A 15,856-nucleotide genomic window follows, 5' to 3' on the forward strand; every position below is an offset into this window, starting at 1 on the left:
ACGGTCTTCCCCCTTCCAGGTTGACTCGGTCATCTGCAGGCAGTCCCCGACTTACGACCAACGTATCTGTGGCTCAACGGAGACCCAACGGGAAGGGAGATTTCGCCCCGTTTGACCGTCGTTCTCGCCGACGGTCGTTCAGTGAGTCGCCGTCGTTAAGTGGGGAACCCGGGGATGTGACGCGGATCAGGCATGCCCATGGACGTTGCTTGTCAAGGCGGTCGCGGGAGGGGATGGTGTGACCTTCGGGATCCTGCCGCCGCTGTCGTAAATACGAACGAGTTGCGAAAAGTCGGAAGGGACCTTCGAGGACATCTAGCCCAACCCGCCGGCTAAGCAGGAAGACTTAACACCGTGCCCTGACAAATGGCAGTGCGGCCTCTTCTTGAAAGCCTCCCCACGACACCAGGATGTCGGTCACGGGGACGCTGCGACGGTCGCTAAGTGTGTGAAAAACGACCGGCGACTAAACCGTCACTAAACGAACTCTGGTCAAGTTAAGGATTCCCTGTATGTATTTATTTATTTATTTATTTATTTATTTATTTATTTATTTATTTATTTAGTTCCTGTCGATGGTTTAGCCACGCCCCACAAATCGCTCTTCCAAAGCAGGGGAAATATGGGAAGTCAGGGTGGCCGGGTGGGTGGATGGGTGGGGTTGGACTAGATGACCTCTAAAGGCCCTTCCTTTTTTTTTTTTCACTCTCTTTGCAAAAGCAAAAAAATAAATAAATAACAAAACCCTCAAGCTACCTCGTTGGCAGCGGCTGGAGAGATCCAGATGAGCGGCATACAAATTGAATAAATAAATAAATAAATAAATAAATAAATAAATAAATAAATAAATAAATAAATAAATAAATAAATAAATAAGAAAGAAAGAAAGAAAGAAAGAAAGAAAGAAAGAAAGAAAGAAAGAAAGAAAGAAAGATCGATCTTCCTGGCTTCTTCGGTGAGCATGACAGCAGATTCCCCGAGTGGCTCCTCGCCAATTAAGGGGGAGAAACGGGAAGCCCTCCCCGCTGCCGCCCCCCCCCAAAACAATTCAGTCTTGGCTGCGGTGCAGATGTTGTTGTGCAAGTCGCTGGCAGCCCAACGCAGCTTTTTTCGGGAAGTGCGGCCTGGTCCTGCCAGGGAAGCCGGAGAGGACCCGATTCTCCCTTTCCTTGGGGAGGGGGGGAGGCCCCCGGATTCCCACCAGAGGGGGACGAACAACCCCCCCCCACTTTTCGCCATTCTGCGTTGGCAAACTTTCTGGCTTTCCCCACATCCTTCCTCCCCATATCCCGGACCCTAAATCCCCCCCCCCATTTCTGACCCTCCCCCCCACATGCCCTCTCTAGGAAATTAAAAAAAAGCTATTTGGGAACTAGCTGGGTGCCCCCCCACCCCCCGCCTGCCTCCCAAGAGGGTCCCCAGCAAAGCTTGGCCCCCTCCGTTCCAGCCACAAGATTATAGATTGGGGGGGGAGGTTTGAGCAGCTCCCCCAACTCAAGGCTTTGGGGTGACAGTCCTTCCCCCCCCCCAAGCTCAACAAGGCTGGGCCAGGCCAGTTAGGCGGCTAAGGAAGCCAGTGGAGGGGGGGGAGTTAGGGGTCCAGCTCATACAGGAGGCCTGAGAGGGAGGGAGGGAGGGAAGGAGGCTGCCAGCTGGGCACAGGGAAAGGGGCACCTTCCTTTCCGTGCCAAGCTGGGGTAGTCTACATGCCTCGGGGTGCCCCTTCCCCATGGCAGGCACGGGCCAGGGGGCGGGGTTAGCAGAGCAGTTAGTGCCCAGGCCAGTTAGGGGGCTAAGGAAGCCAATGGACGGGGGAGTTGGGGGTCTGGCTCATGCAGGACCCCTGGGAGGGAGGGAGGGAGGGAGGGAGGCTGCCAGTTGGCACAAAGAGAGAAAGGGGCACCTTCCTTTCCTTACCAAGCCGGGGTGGTCTACATGCCTTGGGGTGCCCCTTCCCCTGGGCAGGCAGGAACCAGGGGACAGGCTGAGTGGAGGGGGGCAGGAGGGGGCAGCCAGTGCCCAAGCCAGTCAGGGGGCTATGGAAGCGAGTGGAGGGGGGGAGTTGGGGGGTTCTTCTCTTCGGCTGTGGGTTTCTGCCCCTCCAGGGATTCCCCTTTTTGCGAAAAACGCAAAATTTCCGTTGCTGAGCGAGACGGTCGCGATGTGAGCTCTTTGCCCCGTTTTAACGACCTTCCCGCCCACCGTCGTTAAGTGAATCGCCGCGGCTGTTTAAGTGAGTAACAGGGCTGTGAAATGAATCCGGCTTCCCCGTGGATGGAAGGTTGCCCAAGGGGAGTCATGTGACGGTCATAAATATGAGTCGGTTGCCAAGGGTCTGAATTTTGAACTCGGGACCACGGAAGCTGCTGCAGCGGTGTCGTAAGTGTGAAAAAACCATCCGACGTTACTTTTTTTTTCCACTGACGTTTTCACATCGGTCACTAAACGAACGGCTGTAAGTGGAGGACTACTACCTATAATGAAGAATTAAGCATTTTGCTGGGATTATGGGGAGTCCTCGACTTACGACCCGCCACTTAAGAGACCGTGCAGACCTTTCCTTGGGTCTACTTAAGACCCGGATTCGAACCTCTGACGGTCAAGTGTCTTCCGTGGTTGCGTGACCCCCGGGGACACTGCGACCGTCATAAATTCGAGTCGGATCCCAAGCGTCTGAATAGATCACGTGAGTGAGCTGCAGACGGTCGTAAGTGTGAAACACGGTCCTAAGTCTCTTTTTCCGGTGCTTACGGAGCTCTGAAGAGTTCACTCAATGAATGGGTCGTAAGTCTTCAACTCCCAGAATTCCCTAGCCAGTTCTTTTTTTTTTCCCCACTTCCCTGACTTCAAGATATATTACGTCGACTGCATTCCCACCGTCTATTAAGTGTTTTCAAAAAATGCGATAAAGCCGCTTTTGTTCTTGACCTATCCGTGCTGAATTCTGGGAAATTGCCTTCCCTTGCTGGGGAATTCTGGGAGTTGAAGTCCGCAAGTCTTTAAAAGTCGCCAATTTGGAGATCCCTGGCCTAGAATTAGCGGGGAGGGTGTGGGGGGGGGCTCCCCTTCCGTTAAATGATGCCATCTTGTGTTTACATGGGAGGGGGGGCATTTTCTTGGCAACACCCCTGCCCTCTGTGGTTGGGTGCCGCACCGCAACTCTTTTCCGCTGCAGAATATTCCCAAAACATTCCAACAAGCCGCGATCCAAAACAGTTGCAATCCAACTGAGGCAGGATTGAATTTTTTTAATATATATATATATTAAATATATATGTTTTCTGAGGTTTTCGCGGGTGTTTGTATGTAGGGCTTTGGTTATTCGGGTTTTCTCCCGCGTAAAATTGGAGGTTTCTTGGCGATGTTTCGACGAAGTCTCATTCGTCATCTTCAGGCTGGTGTTCTCGGCTTCGTGCTTCTAGGAGCAATGCGTGTGATCGCAGCTGTTTCTTCCTTTTTCCTTCCCACACCCCCACTGGCAGTTAAAAGGAAGAAACAGCTGCGATCACACGCATTGCTCCTAGAAGCACGAAGCCGAGAACACCAGCCTGAAGATGACGAATGAGACTTCGTCGAAACGTTGCCAAGAAACCTCCAAGTTTACGCGGGAGAAAACCCGAAAAACCAATTTTGCATTCTTTTTTAAGTCCAGGTAAGTTTGCTGCATAAAACATTGGCACGCCTCCATTATGCACGGGGGGGGGGAAATCTGCGCACCTTCTTGTGCTCGGAGGGGGTGAAAGGACCGTCAGCCGAGAGGCCGATGGCTTGTTTGCTCGTGGTTGCAACAACGCTGGGAAAGATTAGAGGTGAGGACAAAGATCCAGCTGTTGTAGGTTGAAAAGGAGGGGGGGCAGGTGTGGGTCCGTGCGTTAAAACCTGACCCCGAAGGGAGTGTGGGGAGGGGGATATTTAAGGCTAGGTTTCTTGGCGGGTGTTGTAGGGAGTTTACGGCAGTGTTTCTCAACCTTTAGCAACTGGAAACCTGGCTCAAAAACGGTTCACGGGGTAGATGGGCTTTGGAGTCCTAGCCGACGATCCTTTAAACGTGAGCTGGGGGGGCAGCAGCCCAAAAAGCTAATACGATCCTCGGTTGTATAAACGGAGGCAGAGAATCAAAATCACGGGAAGGATTAGTTACCGCTTTGTAAAGCCTTAGTAAAAGGCCACACCTGGAGTAATTCTGCAGTCCAGTTTTGGTCCCCACATTACAAAAAAACAAGACTTTTGGAAAAAAAAGCGCAGAGAAGAGCAACGAAGAGGATCGAAGGTCTGGAGAACGGCTGCAGGATTTGAGTTTAGGGGGGGGAGACATGATAACAGGATTCCAGTATTTGAGGGGCTGCCCCATAGAAGAGTTGGGGGTCAGCCTATTCTCCAAAGCACCTGAAGGCAGGACAAGAAACAACAGATGGAAACCAATCAAGCAACCTAGAACCAAGGAGAAATTTCGTAACAGCGAGGACAATGAACCAGTGGAACTACCTGCCACCAGAAGCTGTTCCATCATCTGGAAGTTTTTTAAGAAGAGACAACAGCCACTTGTCTCAAATTGTAGAGGGTCTCTCCTGTTCGAGCAGAGGGGTGGACTAGAAGACCTCCAAGGCCTCTTCCAGCTCTATTCTGATTGGGCAGAGGAGTGGACTTCAATTCCCAGAATTCCAGGCTGGGGCTGGGGAATTCTGGGAGTTGAGGTCCAGACCTCTACAGCCTTTGAATAAAATGGGATTTGTTGGGAAAATGACTCGCAGATCCGATTCTTGGGCCAGGTTTCCAGGGGGGGGGGGAGAGCTATCTGGAGCCCCACATCCTTTAATCTTAACCCCTCCCCAAATGTATAAAGTGGAGATCCCTCTTGAATCCCCGACCTATAGATAAGGCTGCTTCCCCCCAACGTGTGATTTGTAACGCGTGCCTAGCTACAAGGCCCAGACCCCCCTTTTCCACTCATAAAATAGGGGGGGAACCCCACCCCGTTTTCCCCCCTGCTCCCCCCAAAGACGTTCCCCTTTGGGGTACACAGAGCTGGGTGGACAGCATCTGGAAGAAGGGTGGGGAGAATCCTTAGCTGCTTCCAAATAATTTTTTTCTTTGGCTGCAATTGAAAAGACCCTCCCTCAAATACAAGCAGGCTCACTAGAGGTGTGTGTGTTTTTTTTGGAGACCCCACCTGGGCAGGTCAAACGTGGCCGGAGAGCAGCATCTTGGGACATTGAGGGAGGACCAGGGGGCTCGGGGGGGGTATCTTAAGCCCCCTCCCCTGCAGCCCCCCCCCACAATTAATTAATTAATTAACAACAGAAAGACAAAAATAAACCCTTGACTTTGGATTTGCGGGTTCTAGGGACGGCGAAGATTTTGCAAAAGTGGGTAAGGTAGCAGGTTGAAGCTGCGATTCCATTTTGTACTCGAGTCCTGGGAGCTCTCGGAGTTGGGTGGCTTTCCGGCAGACGGTTCATGAGCCAGCTAGGGAACAGCATCAGTGCTGGAACGGTTTGCGAAAACGAGGAGGTGGTGGTGGTGGAAGGCTGTGGGGTTCTTGGTGCGCTTTGAGCTTGGTTGTTTTCTCACGGACGTTTCATGACCCGACTAAGTAGCGTCATCAGTGCTAGAAGGGAGTGGGGGTTTGCAGGGAGGACGACGACTGTGGGATTTTTGGTGCCTTCTGAGCTGGGCTGTTTTCTTGCAGAGATTTCGTGACTCGGCTAGGGAACATCATCCGTGCTAAAAGGGAGAGGGGTTTGCGAGGACGACGACGACTGTGGAGGGGGGGGGGTCTTTGGTGTTCCCCGAGTTTGGTTGTTTTCCTGCAGACATTTCATGACCCAACTAGGGAACATCATCAGTTCTGGAAAGGAGGGTTTGTGGAAAGGAAGAGGAGGAGAAGGAGAACTGTGGGGTCCTTGGTGCTCTCTAAGCTTGGGGGTTTTCTTGTAGACGTTTCCTGACCCAACTAGGGAACATCATCAGTGCTAGAAGGGTGTAGGGTTTGCAGAGAGGAGGCGGCGGTGGCGGCAGAAGAGGAGGTGGAAGAGGAGGAGGAGGAGGAGGGGGAGGAACTATGGGGTCCTTGGTGCTCTCTGAGTAAGGTGATTTTCTTGCAGAGATTTCGTGACCCAACTAGGGAATCATCAGTGCTAAAAGGGAGAGGGGTTTGCGAGGAGGAGGACTGTGGGGGTCCTTGGTGCTCTCTGAGCTGGGTGGTTTTCTTGTAGACGTTTCCTGACCCAACTAGGGAACATCATCAGTGCTAGAAGGAAGCAGGGTTTAACCAGCGCCGAAAATGTTCTCTAATTGGGTCATGAAAAGTCTGCAACAAAACCGCCAAGCTCAGAGACCACCAAGGACCCCCTCAGCCTTTATCCTCCTCCTCTTCCCCCCCCTCCTTCCCACAAACCCCACTCCCTGCCCACATGGGTTGTGTAGCCTCCCCATTCAGTCTCTTTTGTCTCCCGCCTGAGAATTGTGGCTAATTCAGACAACCAAGCGGCGGTCGGGCGCGCTTCCGAAGAGGGTCACCCATCAACATATAATTGTTGTTTTATTCTGAAGAAGTTATTTGAGTTACACACAAAGATGCAGAAAGATAAATACGGTAATTGTCTAACGGATTCCTCAACACTGTCACAATTTTGGAACAGAGACCGGGAAAAAAGCGGCAGAAAAAAAACGATGGTTTGTCCTCGGGACTATGACCGACGTGATTTTGAAACGGTTGGTCTTTTCCTGCTTTCTCGCGTTTTCTCTCTCTCTCTCTCGCCTAACTCTCGATATTGTTTTTCCTCTCTCTTTCCGTCTCTCTCTCTTTCTCGCGCGCGCCCTCTCTCTTATTGTATTTTATTTTATTTTTTTTTTGCTTTTCTGTAGTTTCCTTAAACAGTTTTCAGTAAATATCTAAAGTGCCATAAAACTACCTAGAGGTGCTTTCTAAAAAATAAAAAATAAAGACGAGTTACATTCAGTAGCAAACGGTCAACGATCACCGGAGCCCCCCCGGTGACAAAGTGCAAAAGACCACTATGTACATGTCAGCGACTTCCCCCTTCTGCCCCCAATGTCCCCCCCCCAAGAACCCAGAGCCTCCTGCCCTGGCGGAGGGGGGGGGAACCATCCAAAATACCTTTGGCGCGTGCTCTCCCTCCGTCCGGCCCCCGTCACCCTTGCCCTCCCATCTCAGGATGCAATCAAGGGGGGGCACTGCTGGAAATGCAGACCCCCTCCCTCGCTCAAAAACCCACTGGGGTCCGAGATTGGGAAGACCCCTGCTCCCTCATGTGCTGTAACCTAGCTAGTTGGGAGGCCTCTGCACACCAGATCTGCAAGCAAGAGTTATGCCCTGGACAAGACCCCCCCACCAAAAAAAATCCCAGGAGAAAATTGAAGAAGGGCAGTACCCTAACATATTCAAAAATGCCAGCCCTGGGTACCACACCCTTCAAGGAGGAAAGGGGATGTGCGCGGAAGGGGCTGTGCACCTGCTAGAGGACGGGAAATGTGCATGAGAATCCCGCTGCAGCACAGCGCAGCTTGCTGTCAACCACCAAATGCATCGGATGTCGAATGCATCGGATGTCGAATGAATCGGATGTCGGAAGCATGAAGGGCTGGCAAGACAACGGGGGGGTGGGGGGAGAGGGAGAAGTCTCATTGTGGCAGAAAAGGAGAGGAGGGGGCCCCGGGTCTCGGTGTCAGGAAAGGGAAAGGATGGGCAGAAATGTGCGTGGTGTGGCGCGACTCAGCTACAGCCGCAAAGCAGGGAGGGCCGCATGCCCGTCATCTGCATGTGTGCACGCAAACTCTGGCGTGCCGGAGTGCGGCAAAGAGTTGCAGCGTCGGGGGAAACAATAGCATCCCTCGCGTGGGAAGGGATTTTTTTCCACGGCGGTGATCCCTGGAGCCAGCCACCGCAGAAGCAGGGGGGGGAAGGCAGGTGGGAACCCCTTCCGGCACCGTGGCTTCCCAATTTTGCAGGTGGAACAGGGTTCAAAGGTTGCGGTCCTGGGGCCCGAACTCCAACTCCTCGGTTGGGTTCTACACTGGGAGTTCTACACAGTGTACTGTCCAGGGAACTTCGCGGCGGACCTGTGCGTGCCATGGATCACAGCCAAAGCTGCGGAGGTGGGGGGACTGGTTTATCTGGAAGGGTTCCCCCCCCTCCACCAAAGAGGAGTGGCAATGCCCCCACCCAGACTAAGCTTGGGGAGGGGGTGTCTTTCACAGGGTTGCAGAAAACAATCACACAGGTCGTGTCACTCCACAAACGATGGGAATGTACATCGCGACGCCTGGGATGATGCTGTGGCAACGGCAGGCCAGGAAAAAACACGGAGGAGAGGGGGGGTCCTCTGGAGACTTCCCTGCAGCGGGAACGGGGAGGGGGGACATACACAAAAAAAGTTAAATTTGGAAGATGGTTATGCCACCACAAACGAAGCTACGACATTTAGGCCGGGGTTGGGACTACAACTCCTATCATCCACCAGGCAGCAGGGCCTTTGGCAACCTTCTGGATATTCCCCTCCTCCATCTTCCTAAAAAAAAAAAAAAGGGGTGGGTGGGGGAAATGGTTCTAAAATAAAAAAAATTTACAGGGAGAATCACCGGTGAGAATTTAATCTTAAGAACGCTTTGGGTGATTTCTTCCTTCCGCAAATAATTGTACAATAAAATGTGCTCGTTTTTGGTCCTTTGGGGAACACCGTCCCCTCCGATCAAAATCGGGGAAGAGGGTGCGGGCGAGAGCGTGTTGATATTTTGAATCGCGGAGGAAGGAAGAGTCGAAAAATTTTCACCTGGAGGGGCCAGAAAGGGAAGACAAGGAGGGGGTGCTCGTTTTGGGGAGATTGGGAGTCTCCACGGCTGAGTTTTGTGCGACGCAAACTTCAGTTGGTCCACGACAAAGCGTCTTTATCCGGCCTTCTCTTTTCTCCTGGGACCCACAGTTCCAGCCTCTCCCCCCCGCCCCGCCCCACATCTTGCAGACTTTTCCTTGGGGAGATCTGCCCCGTTATTATTATTTTAAACTAGGCCACCCATTTTGAAAAAAAAAAAAAAACAGAACGTAACACGACTTTTTTTAAAAAAAAAAAAAAGAGAGAGAGAACATTATTACATGTATAGATGAAATTGCCTATTGCTGAACCTTGGTCATTTATACTGGGAGGGTGGGGGGATGGGGGAGGAGGGGGGTGTTGGGGAGGGGGAGGAGAGGAGAGGAGGGTTTTTTTTGTTTTTTTGCTGCTGGGCACCAGAGAGGGCAAATCTATTGATTTAGGCCCCTACCCCTTTCCCCGCCGTTTTTTCCAAACAGGGTGCCCTCTTCGTGCGTGCTGTCTGGGGCCCTTCCATCTTTCTGAGGTGGGACCCAGAAAAAAAAAGAAAGAAAGAAAGAAAGAAAAAAAAAAGGAAGAAATAGTCCTTCCGTTCCTCTCTGGCTTGGCAAGCTTTGCTCCCCGCAATTCCCTCCCTCCCCCCCCCCTTCCATGGCTGCCTTCCTTCTGCCCAAAAGGAAAATGTGATTCATCACATTCAGCCAGTTGGAAAACAAATCGCACGCACAGCACTTCCCCCCCCCAACACGCGCGCGCATACACGCACTCCGCTCCGCCAGCTGCTGTGCAAGCGAAGTGGAGGAGCCGGGGGCTGGGCCGAAGGAAGAGCAGGAAGGGAATAAAGGGAGAGGAAGGATACCCCAACAGTAGGGTAGAGGGGAAGAGGAAGGATCTGCAGACACCCCAACAGTAGAGGGGAAGAGGAAGGATCTGCAGACACCCCAACAGTAGAGGGGAAGAGGAAGGATCTGCAGACACCCCAACAGTAGAGGGGAAGAGGAAGGATCTGCAGACACCCCAACAGTAGAGGGGAGAGGAAGGATCTGCAGACACCCCAACAGCAGGGTGGGGAGGAAGAGGAAGGATCTGCAGACACCCCAACAGTGGAGGGGAGAGGAAGGATCTGCAGACACCCCAACAGTAGAGGGGAGAGGAAGGATCTGCAGACACCCCAACAGCAGGGTGGAGGGGAAGAGGAAGGATCTGCAGACATCCCAACAGTAGAGGGGAGAGGAAGGATCTGCGGACATCCCAACTGTAGAGGGGAAGAGGAAGGATCTGCAGACACCCCAACAGTAGAGGGGAGAGGAAGGATCTGCAGACATCCCAACAGCAGGGTGGGGAGGAAGAGGAAGGATCTGCAGACATCCCAACAGTAGAGGGGAGAGGAAGGATCTGCGGACATCCCAACTGTAGAGGGGAAGAGGAAGGATCTGCAGACACCCCAACAGTAGAGGGGAAGAGGAAGGATCTGCAGACACCCCAACAGCAGGGTGGGGAGGAAGAGGAAGGATCTGCAGACATCCCAACAGTAGAGGGGAGAGGAAGGATCTGCAGACATCCCAACAATAGAGGAGAGAGGAAGGATCTGCAGACATCCCAACAATAGAGGAGAGAGAAAGGATCTGCAGACACCCCAACAGCAGGGTGGAGGGGAAGAGGAAGGATCTGCAGACATCCCAACAGTAGAGGGGAGAGGAAGGATCTGCAGACATCCCAACAGTAGAAGGGGAAGGGGAGAGGTCTGCAGATACCCCAACAGTAGTGGGGAGGAGCTACATTAAAGAGGCTACTTCTTTCAAACTAGTCTGCCCTCCTCCCAGCAGCAAAAGTACAGAGGAGGGGGCAAAAAGGGGTCAGGAGCCGAAGAAAAACAGGCCGGAAATAGCCCTGGGGACAGGGGTGGGTGGGTGGGGGGAGTCAGAAGGGTGAAGAACGGTTCCTTGTGCAAATTCACTCTTATTTGTGTCTACAAACAACATTCATAGGGGGGTTTAGGAACCAGGCGTGTGGGAGTGGGGGTGGGGGGAGAAAAAGAGGGTACCCTGTACCTATTTTTGCTATTTTTTTTAAAGAAGTCTTCTCTACGACACGGTCCCATGCGAAATGCCACTGATAGGAAGGGGGAGGGGTCTCGTCTACCTGCCCCCGTTTTGGGGGCCCTCCGCACTCACCCACCCCCCACCGGTTCTCATAAGCACACAACCCCCCCCCTCTTCTCAGAACCGAAGAGGGGTGGAGGTCGGCCACTCTCCCGTCTTGCCTTTCTTCCACGGTAATCCGGTGCCCCCTTTCCTGCCCCGTCGGAATGACGGATGGACGGCCCTTCAAAGGAGCCCGCCTTTCTTCAGCCTCTCAGGCACCGCGGGCTCTCCTCTGCTCTCCCGAGCTGAACTGCCCATCCCCAGACCCCCGTGGGGTACCGGGGCCCCCTCGTGCCCCACCACGCCCCGGCAAGGGTTCATCGCATAGCTGAAGACGTTGGGCAGGAAAGGCAAGGGCTGACCCTTGTCGTCCGGGATGACCATGTTCAAAGCCACCGGCAGAGTGAAATTGTACGGGTAGGCGGCCAGCAGCTGGTGCCCGTACATCAGCGGGTAGGGGTCAGGGTAGAAGCTGACTTTGCCATCTCCACTGCTGCTCCCGGCTTTGCTGACGGCGTTGAACTGGATGGCGCTGGGATAAGCCAGGAACGAGGGCTTGTCTTCCACATCCTTCCTGCTCCGGCAACTCCCGGGCACCAACAGCGGTAAGGGGTACTCCTGGACCGGGTATCGGTCGCCTTCCATCTCCTGGGATGCCAGGATCTCTTTCTGGACCAGGCCTGTGTGAGAGATGACGGGATCTTGAAGAGAATGGGGCAGATCTGGGGGCAGATCGGCAAGGCTAGTGGTGGTAGTGGTGGCCTGTAGCGGTGGCGAGTGGGCGGGCATCTCCTCGTGGAAAAGGGACTTGTCTGCCCCTTGCTGCGCCAGGTTTTCGTCTTCGGGCAGAGGGGCTAGCGTATGCCCGTTGCAGGGCTCCATTTCCACACAGCCCTCCTCGGGAACCTCTGGCTGGCCTCCGGGCGCCTCCCCACTGGAAGAAGACACCTGCATCTCCTGGGTGGTCTCCTCCTTGACCACTGGTGGTGGGGTGGCCAGGGGCATGTCAGTGGCCTTCTTAGAATAAGCAATGACCGTGGTAAGCACCGGCAGGGGGACCTCCTCTTGGCCCTCGTGCCGTTTCATGTGGCGACTCAGGGCTGCCGCGGTCTTGCAGACCTTTGTGCAGTGGGCACAGGCAAACTTCACCAGAGGCTTGCGGCCCACGCGGTGGGGGGTGGCTGTCAAGACCGCCAGGGCCTGGTCATCCTTGGTGAGGCGTGCGTGTACCCGTTCGTGCTTCCTCAGTTTCTTGAGGGCCGAGAAAAGTTTGCCGCAAATGCTACACTCATGCTTCCATTCGGTGCCCCGCCCACCTCCTACTTTGATCGGCTGATCCATCTCATCCCGGTCGGAGGCAGCTCCCTGTCCCCCAGATACTTCAGCAGACCCTGGACGGTGGGGTCCCGCTCGGCTTCCCTCCTTGGTTTCCTCCGACCGCTTCATCCAGCGCAGGGAACGCAGCTTGTGTCGCCACCGCGACTTTTTCATCTTCGGCAGGGCGTTGCCGGCGCTGCTGCCGGCTCCGCCACCGGCCTTCCTTTTGGGTTTATAGCTGTAGTAGGGGCGCCAAAGTTGGTCTTCCGTGTCTCCGCGGTCGCTGTCCTCCTCGCCACTCTCGTTCGCAAACACCCTGTCGGCATGCTTGCTGTGAAGCGTTGGAGGCAGCAGGGAGTGATGCGGTTTTTCACCACTCTGATCGCGGCCAAAATCCAGGCGTCTGCCTCCCACCCGGCTGCTCTTGTCGAGCATGAGGTCTGTTTCGGAGATCCGCCGCTTGACGATGGCTTCCTCGCCGATGCGTACTGTGATCTGGCAGAGTGGAGCCGCTCGGCTTTCGGAGGTGGCTCCCACACAGGCTGGTTTAGCCATGTAAGTCATGGTACGCCCAGATCGTGATCCCCTCGCCTTGAACCCTTTCTCGCTGCTGTCCTCTTCTGAAGCCTGCTCCTCCATCTTCTGGGACTGAATGTATTCCCTCAGGACCTGCTTCTTAATGGGTTTGGTTACAATGGGTTGGTTACCCCTTGGAGAAGGGGCCAACTGGGACGGTGGGGTCCCCACGTTCAACGGGGCGCTGGATGATGTGCTGTTGTACGTGATCACGGAAGGAGCTTGGGCTTTCACCGAGGTGCTATGAACGATCACAGAAGAGGTGGGGTGCCCGTAGGCGATGACGGTGGGAGCCTCTGTGCTCAAAGACCGGGGCGGCTTGCCCAGCTGGGCCTCCTCACCGGTAGCCGGAAGGACAGACGTGTCTTGGGTGCTCGTGGTTTCCTGCTGGTGCTCCTGTTCCGCCTCTGGCAATTCTAAAGAGGCATTCTTGGCGGTGAACACAGAAGCCACGTCGCTAGCGCTCAAGGAGGAGACCAAGTTTGCATCCAAGGAGTCACCCTCCCCCAGTGTCATGGGGATGGCGTGAGTTGGATGCAGCAGGTCCTCAGGCACCACTGCCTGACTGTACGTTTTATATGGCCTCTTTTGGGAGCGCATGGGTAACAGGCGATAGAGTTTCAACGCATTCAGTTTCGGCTTGTAACCCCCGTTGGGGGTCTTCTCGGAGGATATGAGGCTGGGATTGATGCCGTGGAAGGCCTTCTGATGAGTCTTCAGGTTGTAATAAGTCACAAAAGTCTCCCAGCAGAAGATGCACTGGTAGCGACGTTCCCCCGTGTGCCAGACCTCGTGCTTGGTGCGGTATTCGGCCAAGGCGAACACTTTGTCACAGTAGCGGCACGGATACTTCCGGCGCCAGGAATGAACATTGGAGTGACGCTTGAGGCTGGAAAGGGTCATGTAGGACCGCTCGCAGACGGTGCAGAAGTAGATGATGTGCCCGTCGACAACTTTGACAAAATGGTCTTGGTCGGAGAGATAATCCACTCGTGGAGGGCCCCGGTGGCGGAAAAGTATACCCTTTTTGGAAGATGCCGCTGCTACTGTCGGCTTGGAAGGTAACTCTGGGCTGGCTGGTGCCTTGTCTGCGGCGGCGCCCTCCTTGGGTTTCTCCACCTCCTTGCATAAGACTTCGTGCGTCTGCAGCCGCTTGATGTGGATGAAACTTTTGCCGCAGTGGCGGCAGGAGAGCGAGCGCCGCGTCCGGTGGAGCTTCATGTGGAGGCTAAGGGCCGAAGACGTCGTGAAAGAACGGTTGCAGCTTCCGCAGCAGAAGGTGCTGCTGGATGGGTAGGAAGCCCCGGATGGGGACGAGGGTGAGGAAGAAGAGGTTGATGCCGGTGCCCCATCGTTGGTGTTGACTGAAGTGACAGGAGGAGTCCCAGAGAGGTTGTGGTCCCAACCGACTGTTTCCTTCAGCATGAAGGTCAGATCAGAAGAGGCGGTGGGTGGTACGGTCGCGACGGAGCTCAGGTTGTAAAGGATCTTGGCGGTTTCGGTTTCGGAGTCAGGGCGGGAGTCCTGCCTGGGGCTGTACGCTTTGGTCAAATCCTGCAAGCAAACAGGGCTGGAAGGCTCCGCGGAACGGGAAGGGCAGGTGAGGTCAATGGGTGAACCACACCCTCGAGCGGAGGCCATGCTGGGACTGTCCATCTTGACCTCTGCCAAGGGGTCATCCAGGTTCTCCAAGCGGGAGATGCCCAGCCGTCGGCCTACCGCCCCAATCTCCTTGGCAACTGCCGGACTGGGCACCGAGAGCCGAGAATTATAAATGAAGTTCAAGATGTCCGAGAAGACTTTAGCCTGGATGTCAGGAAGCTCCAGGATCTGGCTCGGCTGGCGACACACCGATTCCTCGGAGAGGACCTCCTTGAAGTACGGGCTGGAGGCTGCGAGGATATTTTTATGGGCCTTGAACTTGGTGTCTTCGGCGATGATGGTGATGTCGCAGAACTGTCCGCGCAGCCGCTGCTCGTTCAACTGGATCAGAAGGGAACTGGAATGGCTGTTGTCCGTGAGCTCCACAACTGAAGCCATCGTGCTGCCTCAGACCTACGGCGAAAAGGAGAGATAACGATGTTGTGACATCAGCAAACGGGGAAAGAAGACGGGGAGCCTGGATTTTGGAGTTCAACTGGTCTCTATCACAGCCTTTCTTAATCTCAACAACTTTAACATGGGAGGACCAACTCTCAGAATTCCCCCTCAAATCGTGGGGGAAACTTCTTAAATAGATGGTGGGAATGCGGTAGATGTAATATATCTTGATTTCGGTCAAGCTGAATTAATAAACCAGTTAAACGTGGACTAGAGCGCATGACGATTAAATGGCAAACTGATTTGATGGCTGAGCAATTCTGGGAGTTGAAGTCCACCCGTTTTAAAGTTGCCAAGGTGGAAAAATACTGCTCTGTCTAGTCCAGGGGTCAGCAACCTGTGGCTCTGGAGCCGCATGTGGCTCTTTCATCCCTCTGCTGGTCAGCTCCACAATTAATAGTTTCGGTTAGGACAGGTAGAGGAAAAAGGACGCCAGGCTAGGAGGAGACCATGATGGGGGAACCGGGCTTCCGGTCGGCTCCAGAATTGAATGGGGGGCTTCCGGTTAGGACCTTTGTGGCTCCCCTGGTCTAGTCCCTCCAAGTGAAGAAAGGGCCCCAGTGCAAATTCACGCCCCCTCGGGGAAACAAGGAACACAAAAAGTCGTGTCAAATGCCAAGCCATATCTCCCTGCAAACGGGAGGAACCACTTAAGAGAAGATCCCAAAACATTTGCCTCAGAGGACACCAATGGTGGCGGGCTGAGAGAGTTTTCCCCGGAGCAGGGAGGCCAAAACATCAAACGTGAAGCTGCCGGGACACCGTTTTTGGGATTGAGGCAGCTCTTTTGAGATGGCGCTTCCTGGAATCCGGGAAGGCAGCAGAAGGAGTGACAAGAAAGTTGCCAATTTTGGCAAGCCAGTTGGCGAGACACGGGTCCGGCTGGTT

General features: G+C 54.2%; 1 protein-coding gene across 3 annotated transcripts in view; it reads right to left on the bottom strand.

The window, feature by feature from the left end:
* Positions 1-6,522: 6,522 nt before the first annotated feature.
* The window catches only part of ZBTB4 (zinc finger and BTB domain containing 4), a 32,627-nt gene continuing 23,293 nt past the window's right edge, over positions 6,523-15,856 (bottom strand). For all 3 annotated transcript variants that reach the window (XM_087891615.1, XM_034408128.3, XM_087891616.1), the window contains exon 3: positions 6,523-14,923. In XM_087891615.1, the coding sequence (XP_087747741.1) occupies positions 11,159-14,908 (3,750 nt within the window). In that variant the 5' untranslated portion in view covers positions 14,909-14,923 and the 3' untranslated portion in view covers positions 6,523-11,158. The remainder of the gene's footprint in view (positions 14,924-15,856) is intronic.

Source organism: Pantherophis guttatus, chromosome 4 (assembly GCF_059756535.1).
Source record: "Pantherophis guttatus breed Tessera chromosome 4, ASM5975653v1, whole genome shotgun sequence".
Taxonomy (NCBI): Eukaryota; Metazoa; Chordata; class Lepidosauria; order Squamata; family Colubridae; genus Pantherophis; species Pantherophis guttatus.